This window comes from Protopterus annectens, chromosome 3.part0, assembly GCF_019279795.1.
Source record: "Protopterus annectens isolate FY-2018-M chromosome 3.part0, PAN1.0, whole genome shotgun sequence".
NCBI classification, from domain to species: domain Eukaryota; kingdom Metazoa; phylum Chordata; order Ceratodontiformes; family Protopteridae; genus Protopterus; species Protopterus annectens.
This window is the reverse complement of record NC_056731.1, coordinates 801,709,190-801,725,429: the sequence shown is the minus strand read 5'-3', so window position 1 is coordinate 801,725,429 and position 16,240 is coordinate 801,709,190. Positions and strand designations below refer to the sequence as shown.

Here is a 16,240-nt window from a genome sequence, read left to right as displayed (position 1 = left end):
AGGAAGAGAAAGTGCAAAAGGAGGCACTTGGACTCTCTTCAAGAGTCAGCTACAAAGAATGATTTTTATGAAGGAAAGGAGTCCCCAAAATCACCTCCCGATGATGTCTCATTTGGAGACATTCTTGAGATCCTTAAGCAGAAGGGTGACATGTCTTCCCAAGACCCTTCTCCAGAGGAATCAGTATTTATGGAAACATTTCGGACTGTCCCGTCTACCTCCTGGGTTATTCTTCCCACTGATGAACTTATTGATTTGATTTCCAGACGGGCATGGAAGGAACCTGATATGAATGAGTCAATGTCCAAGAGACCAGATCAGATTCTAGCACCATCAGTAGGCAGAGAATATTGCAGTAAAGGAGTTCCATGGTCGTGGCGGCAGCTACAAAAAAGGAACTCACAGAACACTTTATTTTGCTTTTGCGTCATCTTAAAAGTACTCAATTGTATTTATTACTGCTTGGTGTAACTCATTCTAAGCCTTTTAGTTTAAGCACTTGGGCTTCAGACCAGTTGTTTTACATTAAGAAGGTTTGTGGTCTGCACTGTAGTGGCAGAACAGATAGCTTACATCCTTCTAAGTTGGGAACTGCTGATTGAGGGCTCAGTGTCTGTTATTCTAAAAGTGTATTAATTCTGGTTTAAGCACTTGGGCTTCAGGCCAGTTATTTTACATTAAGAGGGTTCATGGTCTGTACTCTTGTGGGAGGAGAGGCTGGACTCTGCCCTTCTGAGTTGGGAATTTCTGGTTAAAGGCTTATAGTGCCTGCATATTTGAACTGCTTCTTACTGAAATTGGTACACCTTGTTTGCTGTAGCATAGACTAGATCCAGGCCTGCTGAATCTAGCTTTGTTTGTATAACTTGAGCACTAATCCAGGCATTCTTTAAAGTATTAAATTGTATTTATTACTGCTTGGTAGTAACTTGATTAAAGTGTAGCTATCATTCTAAGTCTTTTGGATTAAGCACTTGGGCTTCAGACCAGCTGTTTTACATTAGGAAGGTTTGTGGCCTGCACTGTGGTGGCAGGACAGGTAGCTTACATCCTTTTAAGTTGGGAACTGCTGATTGAGGGCTCAGTGTCTGTTATTCTAAAAGTGTATTAGTTCTGGTTTAAGCACTTGGGCTTCAGGCCAGTTATTTTACATTAAGAAGGTTCGTGGTCTGCACTCTTGTAGGAGGAGAGGCTGGACTCTGCCCTTCTGAGCTGGGAATTTCTGGTTAAAGGCTTATAGTGCCTGCATATTGGAACTGTTTCTTACTGAAATTGGTACACCTTGTTTGCTTTAGCATAGACTAGATCCAGGCCTGCTGAATCTAGCTTTGTTTGTATGCTTGTTATTTCCCTGAAATGCTAATTCCACCTAAAACGCGGCTTTTCAGCACTTCTGTGGATCCCTAGTGATATCTGCATTGCTTACTGTACTTATTTCCTTGTTTCACTTGAAAGAAAGTTACTGTTTGTCGTTTTTGCATTTAAGTTACCTGTAACACATTGCATTTAAGTTACCTGGCACTTGCTCACTAAAGCAATTATATAAGTCAGCACTAAAAAATTATAAGCACTACACCATAACAAACTCCCCTTGAGTACCTTGTTTCCCATTGGCCCTTTTTTCAATTATAAAGGAATTTCCAATACTATTCTGGACCGGAGAGGAGATTGACAACTGACTCTGGGAATCTTGAGGCAATGTTACAACTGCCTCATGTACACAGACAACCCTCTCCTCCTCCCAACAAATTCCAACACATGTGAGAGATGCAACCATATAGCCAAACTGGAGGCTAAGCTCTCTCAACTCAGTACTGGCGTAACCAGTCAGGAGGAGAAGGAAACCACACTCACTACAATTCCAGTCTCACATAGACCTACCACGACAGCAAACCAAACACATAAACACACAAAAACATACTCAGAGGCTCTAAATAAAAATCTGCCTAAGCAGCAGAGACCTCCAAGGCAGACACCCAAGCAACCGCTACCCCAAAACAAAACACATGCAACACATAGCTCACAAAGCCAGTGTGCCGAACAGTCACAGCCTTTAAGGCTAAACAACACACCTGATACACTTGTAATAGGTGACTCTATCATTAGGCACACTGACGTCCCGCTCACCAGGCTGAACAAGGAGAAGGTCACGGTGAGCTGCCTGTCAGGCACTAGGATCCGCCACATAACACAAGCACTCAGGTCACTCCAAGGCAAGTACAAATATGACTCAGTCATTGTCCATGCTGGTGTGAATGACATGAGACGTAACTCCCTGGACTACATGAAAAGAGATATAGAGGAGCTCTCTGAACATGTAGCCCAGGCCGGTATGACCCTGACCTTGAGTAGCATCTTACCCTCACCAAGAATGATGCCACAATATGAAGACAAGATGATCAATTTCAACAATTGACTTAAGTATTGGTGTCATTCAAAGGGGATCCAATGCCTGTCAACCTGGGATGACATGCTCGACAAGCCACGATGCTTCGCTAGGGACGGCTTGCACCTGTCACCCCTGGGCTTTCAGATATTGGCAAAGGCTCTTGCTACCCCCATAGTGCCTTTTCTAGGCAAGGCTCAAAAGACAAACCCACCTCCATAGGTATCACAAGGGATAAGAAACTAAGAGTAATGCTACTCAATGCCAGAAGTCTAAACCTCAAGATGCATGCACTCGAAACTCTCCTTAGCATGGAGAACATCGATATCTGTACAGTAACAGAAACCTGGTTCAAGGCTCCCGAGAGCACCCCAGCTCTACCAGGTTATACCTCATACCATGTTTTTCGGCCCCAAAACTTGGACCGAACCACAAAAGGAGGGGGAGTATCAATATTCGTCAAAGATACCCACACCTCCAGGTTGGTGGCACAGCACGAAGCATCAGAGACTATCCATGCGCAACTAACAGTGGGTAAAACTGCCTTCCAGTTTATAGCCTGCTACAGACCATCCTCCCAAACCCAGGAACCCCACTCGGCCTTCCTGAGAACATATGAAGGTCTCTCCAAACACCATTATATTGGGTGACTTCAACTACCCAAACATAGACTGGGAGCATTACTCTAGCTCCAACACCCTAGCCCAAAGGTTCCTAGAATTTATAAACTCAAATGCTATGGAACAACTTGTCACCACTCCCACAAGAGGGGAAAACATACTGGACCTGATCATCACCAACATGGGGACTCTATGCTCCAGACCAGAAGTGTATCCCTCACTGGTAAGATCAGACCATAAACTAATCTCACTGGATATTCACATCCCGACCCCACCCCCTGCCCAGAAAACCACAGTGAAAAACTTCTCTAAAGCAAATTTCACACTCCTCAAAACCGAGGTGGAATCCTTCAAAGCCCCCGGGCCTGTGGAAAATATGGCCCAGACCGCAGAATCCTTTATAAACGCATTCTATGAACACCTTCAGGAATGCATGGATCATGCAATCCCAAATAAAACCAAGACCCAATCCTCCAAAGCCAGACGTCCTGTCAGGTGGACCCCAGCCATAAACAAACTATACAATAGAAGGAGGAAGCTACTACATGATAGAGCAAAATCCCAAAAAGGGAAGGCATCTCTGATCAGTATTAGCAAAAAACTACCGGCACTCATAAAATCATCTAAGGCCAGCTTCGAGAGAAAATTTGCACAGGACACTAAGGATAATCACAAGGCTTTCTTTAGTTATGTTAGCAACCTGGATGGGAATTCCCAGATATGCTCAGAATTAGTCCAAAATGACAAAAAATACACCAAACCCACAGACATTGCCAACATCCTAGCTGACAGGTTCAGCGCAAACTTCTCCCTCCCCTCCCCACCAAAAGGGCAAATATCTATCCCAGCAGAGTGCTGCCCCCCTGACATCTCAGATGCTCAGGTAAGAGCCGCCCTCTCCAAAGCAAAAAACACAGCATCAATGGGACCAGACGGTGTCCCAGGCTGCGTCCTACATGAACTCCAAGAAGCGCTAAACCCAAACATAAAACTACTGTTCAATCTCAGCCTTACTACAGGATATGTACCCAAAGAGTGGCGTACAGCAACAGTGGTCCCTCTCCACAAAGGTGGTGCCTCAACGGATCCTGGAAACTATCGCCCCATAAGCCTGACTAGCTTGGTCTGCAAAGCTATGGAAAGGATCATCATGGACCTCATAAATAAAGATATTGGGGACCTACAGACACTGGATCCTACCCAGTTCGGCTTTGTTAAGGGCAGATCCTGCCTCTTAAACCTGGTCAATTTCTTTGAAACAGTCACCAAGGCCATTGACGAGGGGAAGGTGGTCCACACAGCCTAACTGGACCTCGCAAAAGCCTTCGATACAATACCCCACTCGGGCATTATAGATAAGCTCACCAGCTTAAATATAAACCCCTATGTCACTAGATGGGTTGCCAACTGGCTCAAGGACAGAACCCACATGGTTAGAATTGCTGGAGCCATGTCAGACTCCAAACTAGTTACAAGTGGCGTCCCACAAGGCTCAGTCCTGGGTCCTCTCTTGTTCGGTATATATTTCTCGGAGGTACAGGCCAACATGGAAGGACTGTGGCTGATCAAGTTCGCAGATGACTGCAAACTGGGTGCCATAATCGACTCTCCAGCCAACACAAGCATCCTCCAAAAGGGCCTCATAGAAACAGACAACTGGTGCCACAGCCATGGCCTCAAGCTAAACGCCAAAAAGTGTATAGTCATCCCCTTTGGCAAAAACAAAAAGTGCCCACAAATTACCACACAGGTGGTAATCCATTAAGTACAGAAGAAGAAATTAGGGACCTGGGGACCCAAGTCGATAGCAATCTCTCATTTGACAACCACGTGGCCAAAGTGGTTAGAAAAACATTTTATATAGCCCACCTAATCATGAAGGGATTCACATCTAGATCAGGGGAGGTCATTGTGCCTCTTTACTCATCCCTCATCAGGCCCATAATTGAGTACAATGCCCCTTTTGGGATGTACCTTACCAGACACCTGCAGCAACTGGAAAGACCCCAAAAGTACCTCACCAAGAGGATCAAAGGGCACAAACAGATGCCATATGCTGCCCGGTTAAAGAAACTCCAGCTCTACTCAGTGGCATACCGCCTGCTCAGAGGCGATCTGTGCCTGACGTATAAAGCCATGTCCAACCTGGAATTAATGGACATGCTGCACCTCAGAAAATCCAAATCCCATCGAGCTACGCACTCGAGAGACTTGAACCTCAGCACTGAAATAAATAGGACATGCTGGAGGGACAGATTCATAACCCAGAGGCTCCCTTCACTCTGGAATAAAATCCCAGTCCAGGTTAGGCAGAGTCCCTCATTGACTCTCTTCAAGAGGAATCTTGATGAGTGTATGGGAGATCATAGGTTTACACCGGGTATCACTTCTGTGTCACTGTTAGACAGAGGCACAGTATACTAACCTCGAAAAAGGGCATAGCAAAATTAATTTAAAATGGGTGGCGAAAGCCAAACACACTCTGGCTGGGCTTATAAATGCCCTAGGGCAGATAGCCTAGTATAAACCTATGAACCTATGAACAGAGTTCCACTGTCCATCCTCCTAACAGAGAGTCTAGGAGGATAGGCAGACTTGGGAAGCATGTTTATGTTTCAGTGACCTTTGTACTCAGATCGCTGACCTATTTGGCACATTTTATGAGGCTTCAAAGAGATTTGATTAAAGCGCTATCGAAATCTCTTTCTGGAACCAGAACTGTTGAGGCTCAATCTTCAGTGCTCCCTCAGTTGGCTACCCTACAAGCTATATCTAATTCATCCATGAGGCCTCTCTTGCATGCTGCGGAAGGTGCCTCAAGGACTGCAGGTTCAGGTATTTCCATCAGGAGGCATGTCTGAATGCACCTGTCTGATTTTGCAGAGCCCTTTGCAGTGCCCATTGTTAGTCAATGCCCCCTTTGATGGCATTTCTTTGTTTGGCCCCACAGTAAAGGACACACTCTCCAGATGTGAGAAAGACAGAAAGACCCTCTCTGCAGTGGACATGTGTTTTTCGATCCCTCAATGTACCTTTTCCAGGAATCAATGAGGAGGTTGAAAAATGTGGTTCAAAAAATCTCACGGTCCTTTCTAGGATACACATGGAGGTAGCTCTCCCATAAGCAGAGGTGGGAGCAATAATGGAAGACAATGCCCCATGGTAGAGGAGGCCCGCAAAACTGGGGGGGGGGGTCTATACATTCTTTTTCTGACAGACCCTTTCAGTGCTCCTGAATGGAGGCCTGATTGCCTACCTCTGGAGGCAGTTGGGGGTCACTTATCTCTGCACTGGACAGCCTGGCTAGAAATAACAAAAGAGAGTTGGGTGCAGAGAATTATTTCCAAAGGGTATATAATTCCCTTTTCCCTATTTCCTCCATTGTAAAGAAAATTTCCCAATGTTCTACTCAGTCAGAAGGAAGCAGCATCACTAGAAACACAAAAGCTGCTAGAAAAGAGAGTCATTCATGAGGTCCCACCAGACCAAATAGAATCCAGAACTTACTCAAGATTCTTTTTAATGCCAAAGAAAACTGGGGATTGGAGACTAATTTTGGATCGCAGTGTACTGAATGGTCGGTTTAACACACAAAGTTCTGGATGGTCATGGTTCAGTCCAATCTGCCCTTTCTGGGCAAGAACAACTGGATGTGCTCAATAGACCTTCAGGATGGGTACTATCATATAAAGATGAACAGACAATCCAGAAGGTATTTGTGTTTCCATCTGGGAGCCATTCACTATCAGTTCAGAGCACTGGCCTTTGGTCTCATCACAGCCCCCAGAGTGTTCACCAAGTGCATTGCAGTGGTTGCAGCTCACTTGAGACTGCAAGGATTCTAGGTGTTTCCATACTTAGATAACTGGCTCATTACCATCCCAACCAGACATCAACTGATAGAAGCTCGAGATCAAGTGTTACAGACCTGTTTCTATCTTGGAATAACCATAAATTACAACAAATCTCATTTACAACCAACCCAGATATTAGAATTCATAGGAGCAGTGTTCAACACACAATATATGGTGGCTTCTCTTCCAATATCAAAGTGCAAACAATAAGGATGCAGGTCAGTAAAATAATTTACAGTGCCAGGATTTCAGCCTGACTGATTCTGCAAGACCTGGGTTCAAAGTCAGTAGCAATAATTTTAGTCCCCTTAGCAAGATTCCACATGACAATTCTATAATGGCTGCTTGCAACACAATGGTCAATGCTTTCTCAGCCCATGTCAACGAAGATAAGACCCCAGGTATGCAAACAGTACCTTTCTTGGTGGATGCAGTCACAATAGCTGTTGCAAGGCCATCCTTTCATCCTCCCTCAGCCCAAGGCCATAGTGACCATGGACGCTTCCCAGATTGGATGGAGGAGGTACTTCCTGGGGAAACAGTCCAAGGTACTTAGTCCCCTGAGCAGGCCAACTTGCATATCAATGTTCTGAAGACAAGATGGGTGCTTTTGGTGTTGTAGGCATTCCATGACTCTCTTCCTTTCGGGACAACTGCAGTCCAGACAGACAACATGTCAGTAGTCTGGTACTGGTACATGAACAAGCAAAGGGGAACCAAATCTTATCCCCTGTGTCGAGAGGTCCTCAGAGTATGGCAATGGGTTATATCTTACAACCACTTTCTAATAGCAACACATATTCCAGGGAAGTCCAGCCTGATAGCAGACAAACTGAGCAGGTCCATCTTACTACCTCACGAATGGTCTCTCAATAAAGTAATGGAAATGATTTTCAGTCGGTGAAGCCAACCTTGCTGCAATCTTTTTGCATCTCCTCTAAACAACAAGTGCAGTAGCTTCTTTGCCTTGATCCCCCCACCAAAGAAATCACTGAAGGATGCTCTAATCCACAATTGGCCCCTGGTCTTCTGTATGCTTATCCTCAGTCTTCCCTAATTCACAAATTCCTTCAGAAAGCAGCCCAATTGAAGAGCAAAGTCATCCTAATTGCACCCTACTGGCCTCAGCAGATTTGGTTCCCCTTCCTTTGGCTTCATCTACTATACCCACGTTGGATTCTGGCTCAATTCCAGATCTTGTCTCACCCAACAGGCATGGTTCACCCAGATATTTCAAATCTCAAACTAATAGCATGGTTTCTCCGATTCCTTTGATGGCCAGGCAACCAATGCTCCCTCCCCCTGTCCATTCCATTCTTTTATCATCCCATAAACCTTCTACTAGAAAAATCTACAGGAATAAATGGAAAAGGTCTGTTTATTGTGCAGAGTAGAATCAGACAGGCCCCTTTTCAGCTCCATTTCATTCTATTCTTGAATTTTTAGTGAGTTTATTTAATGAAAGTGCTAGTTCATCAACAATTAAAGTTCATCTTGCAGCAATCTTTAACTTTCATGTAGGGTTTAAAATTCTTCCTTGGCTCCTCTAAACTGTGCAAAGCCTTTTTTGAAAGGTATTCTTCTGTTAAGACCCCCTTATAAGGATCCCATTTCACCACAAGATTTAAATTTAGTTCTGCAAGCCTTAAAGGACTCTCCCTTTGAACCTGCAGCTAAATGTAATCTTAAATTTTTGACCTGGAAAACTATCTTTTTAGTTGCAATTACATCTGCTAGAAGAATTTCAGAAATTCAACCAATATCTTCTAAGTCTCCGTATTTGATTTTCCATAAGAATAGGGTCATGTTACGTACCAATGCTTCCTTCCTTCCTTCCTAAGGTGGTTTAAGAATCCAACATTATCAGCTATTTGTTTCCTTTGCACATAATAAACTGGGCAAATGCTAGCTAGATGGCAGACAGATTGCATGTCCTTTATCTCCATTACCAAAACCATTAAAGCCTCACTCAACCAGATCTATGGAAACTTCTGCTGTTTTCCAGTCTACAGCCTCTATGGATGATATACATGCAGCTGCAACTTGGTCAAATCCTCATGCCTTTATCACTCATTACAAACTAGATCTGGTCTTGAGGGGAAGAGCAGCCTTTTGTTCAAACTTACTTAGGAATATCCTTCCTTAGAGTCCACCCAGGAATTTAGGTAGCTGGGGACTATGTCCCATTAGCTGAGGAAATGAAAGTTGACAACATCAGATAAAGAAGTTATGTACTTACCATAACTTTCCATCTGTATTGTCCATTTGCATTATGCCTCAACTCCCCAAACACTATTCCCTTCCATTTTTCATAACTGACTTCTGGAGGAATGAGATACGTCAAGGGCACCTATGTCCTTTGTGTTGAATTCCATTTTATGGCATATCATTATAGCCTTCCTGTCAAGCTGCAAACAAGTTCTGAAAGATGTTAAGGATGGTGCATTAGGGATAGGGAAGGAGCTTTAGAGTTTGTGGAGGCTACGACCTAGTTTAACAGCCGAGTTGGATCAGAGAATCGGATCTAGTTCCATTAGTTCGGCAAGAATGAAAATGGACAACACAGCTGGAACGTTATGGTATGTGAATAACTTCTTTATTTTTCTGGTTAACTAGTGTGAATTACAGCCTGTGACTAATACTGCAAACCCACAAAAACATTGAATAATACCACTGTCAGCGCTAAGGGAAACTGAACGCACAAAACAGAGAGTGGTGCTCCCGTCAGTGTTAACTAAATGTGCTCCTAAAAAATGAAGACTGTATTTATTTTTCTAAGAAAACATTATCACTGCAGTAATTAATTATACGGTATTTTTCCATTAAACCCCTACCACACATAGTCGGTCACAGATTGCCATGTTTCTGGGATTATTTCTCAGCAGGCCGTGCAGATCCTTTCAGACCCGTGCAGTGAATTCACTGAGCCATGCATCAGCAGTGTCTGCAGCCCCCAATTTCTGGGGAAGCAGTGTTACATGGGGCAGATGGGTTTCTCTGATGTAAACTTGTGTTGTACCGGCAGAAGATTGCTTGGCCACTGCCGGCCGTCCGAGGTTAACACATGGTGTGGACAGCAGTGTTGGTCTTTCACAGACTTCGCAGTGCAACTTGTCTTCCACTGTCTCCCCCTTGCACCACCGCACTTCCGCGGCTGATTGCTTTTTGCTGATTTAGGTCACCAGGTGTCCTTGACACCTCCTTTCCGACTTGGCCACTGCCAGCCGTCACAGGTTAACACATCTTGTGGACAGCGGGGTTGCTCTTTCACAGACCTTGCAGTCTGACTTGTCTTCCACTGTCCTCCCTCTTGCACCACCACACATCCACGGGTGATTGTTTGTTGCTGATTTAGGTCATCGTGAGTCCCAGACACCCCCTTCCAAAAGAAGAACGATCCCCAAAAATGCAGGAGAAGGTAGGGTCAGACTGGGAGGTGTGTGAAAAAGGAAAGCGTGGTCCTACAGCAACACAAAGAAATCACTCGCACCTATGTAGTAGGGAAGGGGAGGACAGTGGGAAAATAGGTAAGCTCGCAAGGTCTGCTGAAACCGCAGTGTGGCGCCGACCCCAAGCCATGGGGATACAACTAAGACCAAAACCAGCCACAGACATGCAAGACGATGGCGAGGATGCTGGAGGACTTGTAAGACTCCAAGCCATGTCACATCCCAAGCCCTGGGGAAAGAATCAGGGCAAAATACGGCAGTCCGGGTCCCAGCAAGCATGGTAGGGGTTTAATGGAAAAGTACCAATTATACTGTGATACACACGTATATTTAATCATCTTCAATTTAATTGCTTTATTGAAAAGAAAAAAAAAATCAAAAATGTGTATACCAACATTTTAGTGATATACTGGACACTGGCATAACCAGGTCCAGTGTTCTCTGCTACTGCTGAATTCTGAACAATCACTACAAGATCACCTGAACGGCTGTGCATAAAATCCAAACGGCTCCATACGAGAGGGGCTGTTTTTTTTTTTTTTTTGTTTGTCTGTTTCAAAGAAATGAATGAATATGAAGTCTGGACCACTGGATAATTTTTAAGTATAGTCATGAGGCCGTCAATACAGTATATCACACAGAGGGGTAGGGGCAAGAGACAACCCAGTTCATATTTTTATTTCTTGAACATTTGTTAACCGGGAAAGTTCGACTTTGAACGAGGCCAATTTTTAGCAGAGGCCCATGGAGAAATACTCCAGATGCATGTCTTTATAACTTGAGACGAAACTGGAGCACCCGGTGGAAACCCACACGAACGCATGGAGGACATGCAGATTCCGCACAGAAGGCACACCAGGCGAGAATCGAATCGGAGAGCCTCTTGCTGTGAGGCGACAGGCTACCACTGCACCGTCCATCCTTGTTTTATCGTAATGGAATGTGGCTAACTGCAGTTGTTGACATAACTGGTTGATTCGGCACAGCTTTATTCCCTCTACTAACATTAATCCGTGAATACTTCAGCATTCTTGTACAAAAAATACCCTACTCCAAACTGCAACGTGGTCTCACTCTGAGTATACCAATTGTGGTAGTAGACACGTCAACACTTGCAAAGTCAAGAGCAATTGTTTTAGTGCATATAGTTACTAGAAGTCTGCTTTATCCTTTGAGAACCGAGAAATAATGGATCGGGCCATTTTTAAATCTGACTTACCCCCATTAAATTCGTATAAACAAAGCATAAGCACGTCTGTCATTGATTGGAAATATGTATTTCTTATTAATGGACGCCACGACTTTTACTGCATCATGCAACGACTTAGACAGTTACAGGACAGCAATAACTGAGTAAAATAATTATTATGGAACGTGCACTCGCAGAGTAGGAAGGAGAAGAGTAAACGAGCATACCGGTACTTCAAAATGAAAACAAAGGCAAACAACGTCTAACTGGACTCTGGGAGTGTAAAAGTTTAAAGTTATAGTAGAAGAACTCTGGAGACACAACAAATATTATTTGTGCTGCTTTTAGAAAATAAACGCAGGCCTCGATTGTCTGTTGTCATAGTAACCTACCTAGTACGCCAACCGCAAAACGTCCATCCAAAATATTGAATACCAACACTCCACCTTACCAGATCAACTCACTAACCACATCTAAGTAAAAACAATTATTTGGGAGGCTGTTAACTGTATATTGTACTGCGTCAAAAACATGGGTAACCAATTTATGTTCCTAATATACTTAACTGTCCCTAAATCTGTACGGCTGCGAAGGTCAGATCATGTATTGTGAAATAAGCAATACACCTACACGGGTATGGTGAATAAGCAGTCACGCAAATGACATACTACTGCAAGACATTTAAAATACAAAACGAAAAAAACAATTACCACAATAAGCAAAGCAGCCGTTTGCTCTGAAGAAGTAAGTTGTCCGTGTTCTTTAATATCTGAGCCACCTAGTACTGGGCAGTGGTAATCCCAATTGATTTACTGAATAGGGCTGTGTGGAACGTTCGCATAAAGTAACATGAGTACCCACTGTGCTTTGTAGCATTTTTATTATTAATGCTCACGCAATAGCATTGAAAATAGCATAGGAACTGAGTGGAGTAAGAAATGAGATTTGACTAAATTAGAGTTCTTTTTTAGAAAATTCTCCCGTAAACACATTTTGCTGTTGTTGCATGTAAATTCAATAGTTTCTGGATTTAGATGCTCTCGTGGATCTCCCTGAAACCATGGATAGGTTGACCTGTCTCGACTGGATTTATAAATTAACGCGCTATTACCATAACTGGGAACTCGAGGGGTTGATTTTGAGAGATTGGGATTGTCCATGGGTTAGGGGGGTTATAGCCAGATCTGCCCACTTGTTGCAGGTAGCTTGCCTTTGTCCACGTTTTGCACTTTCTGCTATTAGAATCACTTTTTGCATACTTTACGGCTAATGGCACCTATAAGAGCCTCCGCGTTAGCTGTTTTCGTGCTTAGTTATGAACCAAAAAGGACACGTTTTCCACTTTCTGCTGTTAGTATCAGGTAGTCTACGCATTACAATAACTGGTACGTATAAGGGCATCCATGCTGTTGGTTTTCATTCGTATAAACCAGAAAGGAAATAAGAAGTTATGTACTCACCATAACGTTCCATCTGAGTAGGTAAACTTAATTTGTCAGCAACCTATGGGGTCTTCGGATCCATATCGGATCCGAGCCGGCAGTTTCCAACAGCATAGATCCGAGCTCCAAGCTCCTCCCCTACCCATAATCCCCTGCCAACCCTACCTGACCTCAGATCGAGTTTGCCCACAGCCAAATAAGCATACAAAAAAATCACCCGCAAAACTAGCTACATACCCTTGCCATAAGGAAGGTAACATCTCGAACATCCGAAGGTCAGGGGGACGGAGGGGGTGGTCGGTTGCTGACAAATGAAGTTTACCTACTCAGATGGAACATTATGGTGAGTACATAACTGCTTAATCTGAAGTAGTTAACTTCATTTGTGCATCCACCTATGGGACAGAGTCCCCAGCTACCTAAATCTTGGGCGGTCCTCAAGGAAGGATGTTCCTGAGCACTGCAGAGCCAAAGGATGCTCTCCCTCTGGAGACAATATCCAGCTTGTAGTGATTAATGAAGGTATGAGACAAAGCCCATGTTGCTGCTGAGCAGATATCATCCAACGAGAGTCTAGAACGAAAGGCCGCCGAGGTAGAGATAGACCAGGTAGAGTGGGCATGGACTCCTAGAGGTGCGGGCCGACCAGTACTTTCATATGCCGACAGAATACACTGAGAAATCCATCTGGACAGTGTTACTTTAGAAACAGCCTTTCCTAAGTTAAATTTGGCAAAGGAAACGAACAACTGATCTGATTGCCTATGACCAGCTGTTCTGTGTAAATAAAAGCGCAGTTGTCTGAGCACGTCCAACAAATGTAGCTTATATTCCCCTTTGTTCTGGTAGTTGGGAAAAAAACTAGTAGGTTAATGGACTGATTAATATTCGACTTGGATGCAATTTTTGGAAGAAAGGAGGGATTGTTCCTGAGGTAGACTCTGTCTTTGTGGAAGGACAAATAAGGTGGTTTTGTACAAAGGGCTTGAAGTTCGGAAACCCTTTGAGCTGAGGTGATAGCTACAAGAAAGGCAGTTTTCCATGATAAAAAAATTTAGATCTACTGAAGCTGCAGGTTCAAAGGGGGGAGCTGTAAGTGCCTGCAATACCAAAGTTAAGTCCCAAGGAGGGACTGCTTCCTTCACCGGGGGTCTGAGTAGGAAAGTACCCTTCAGAAAGGCCTTGCATAACTTAGAGGAGATCAACGGTCCGAGGTCACTTCCTACGTGGTAGTGAGAGATAGCCGCCAATTGAACCTTGACTGTTGAGGAGCTGGCGCCCTGATCGAAGAGTCCAGATAGGAAATCTAACACCGCAGGCAACAGAGCTGTGAAAGGATCTAAACCTCTGTGCTCCGCTCAAATAGAAAAACGTTTCCATTTGCTATCATAGACCTTTCTGGTGGATGGCTTAGGCGCCGCCACCAGAATTGCTTTGACCTGGGAAGAGATACCGGGAGTCCTAGCTAACCTTGGAACTGGATCAACCAAGCCGTGAGCTTGAGGTTGCCCAGGTTTGGGGTCAGAAGATCCAATGGATGGGATATGAGATCCGGAATGGGATCCAGAATCCTGGGAGGATTCACTAGGTGAGACCAAAGATACGGGAACCAAGCCTGGCGAGGCCAGAATGGGGCAATGAGGATTATCTTGTTCCACAACTGACTGGCTTTCTGTAGAAACTTCAACATCAGCGGAAGTGGAGGATAAGCATAGAAGAGACCGGGGGGGCAAGCATGCACCAGAGTGTCTCGTGGGGATTCCCCAGGTGGGGGAAATAGAGCAAAGCAGTCGTTGCATTTCGCATTTGAAGGAGAGGCGAAAAGATCGCAACAAGGTTGACCCCAAGTGGAGAATATCTGCTTTGCTACTTCTGGGTTCAGAGACCACTCATATGGCGAGAGGATGGTGCGACTCAACTTGTCTGCTAAAATGTTGGACCGTCCCGGAATGTGCGTCGCTATGAGAAAGCGGTTGGTGGAAATCGTCCATTCCCACACTCTCATGGCCTCTCGACAAAGGGGATAAGACCTGGTTCCTCCCTGTTTGTTGATGTACCAGACCACTGCCATGTTGTCCATCTGGATTGCAATCGTTCCTACAGGAATAAGGCTCTGTAGTGCTTGCAACGCCAAAAGCACCGCCCTCATCTCTAGGACATTGATATGCAGAGAGGTCTCCGTGCTGTTCCATGTGCCTTGGACTGTCCTGCCCGCACAATGCCCCCCCCCACCCGAGGCGAGAGGCGTCCGTGGTCACCGTGGTTAGGGGAGGGGACATAGAAAAGGGGCGCCCCTTCTGGAGGTCCAGGGATTGGAGCCACCATAAGAGGGCCTTCCTGTAAACCCTGCTGAGGGGAATAGGGTGGTACAGGGGTAATTGCAGAAAAGACCATTGAACTTGGAGAGTCCATTGCAGGACTCTCATGTTCAGACGCGCCATCGGCAATAGGTTGATGGTGGCCGCCATCAAACCCAAAGCCCTCAGGACCAATTCCGCCAGGGGTGCCTGGGGTAGGAGGATGGCCCACACATGGAGTCTTAAAGTCCGCACTCTGTCTGGAGTTAAGAGGACTAGACGCCTGTTTGTGTCCAACCTGGCTCCGATGAAATCTATGGTTTGAGTTGGAGAAAGGGAAGATTTCTCTGTGTTGATAGTGATCCCCAGCCAGGTCGCTAGGTGAAGAAAGGAGTTTCTGGCTGCACAGAGTAGATGCCTTGTGGGGGCGGTCAGGAGCCAGTCGTCCAGGTATGGGAAAACCTGAATGCCCTGCAGTCGCAGGTGGGCCATTATCACAGACAGAACTTTGGTGAACACCCTGGGGGCTGTGGTGAGACCAAAGGGAAGGGCCCTGAATTGGTAATGGCTGGCTCCTAGCCGGAAGTGGAGAAACCTCCTGGATCGTCTGTCCATCAAAATGTGGTAGTACGCATCTTTGAGGTCTATAGAGCATATCCAGTCATTCTCCCGCAGGAGGGGGAGAATGGATTGGAGTGTGACCATCCGGAACTTTTCCTTGGTTACTGACAGGTTCAAGAGGGATAGATCGAGGATCGGTCTGAAGTCCCCAGTCTGTTTTGGCACCAAGAAGAACCTGGAGTAAAAGCCTGATCCTTACTGGTCTGGGGGGACGTGCTGGATGGCTCTTTTTTCTAGCAGCCGCTGGATTTCCACAGCTGCGGCCTCCCTCTGCTTGGTTGGGACGTCGGGGAGGTGTCTGGGATTGCGAGGGAAATGAGAGAATGGAATCTGGTAACCTCTAGATATGATACGAAGCACCCAGCGGTCGGTCGTGATGGAC

The 16,240-nt window shown here is 45.1% G+C and overlaps 1 protein-coding gene across 1 annotated transcript in view; it reads right to left on the bottom strand.

Annotated features, from left to right (window-relative positions):
* LOC122796931 overlaps window positions 1–11,684 on the bottom strand; it is a 906,278-nt gene extending 894,594 nt beyond the window's left edge. Inside the window, exon 1 of the mRNA XM_044065700.1 lies at window positions 11,529–11,684. Coding sequence (XP_043921635.1) covers window positions 11,529–11,534 — 6 coding nt within the window. The 5' untranslated portion in view covers window positions 11,535–11,684. The remainder of the gene's footprint in view (window positions 1–11,528) is intronic.
* Window positions 11,685–16,240: the final 4,556 nt, after the last annotated feature.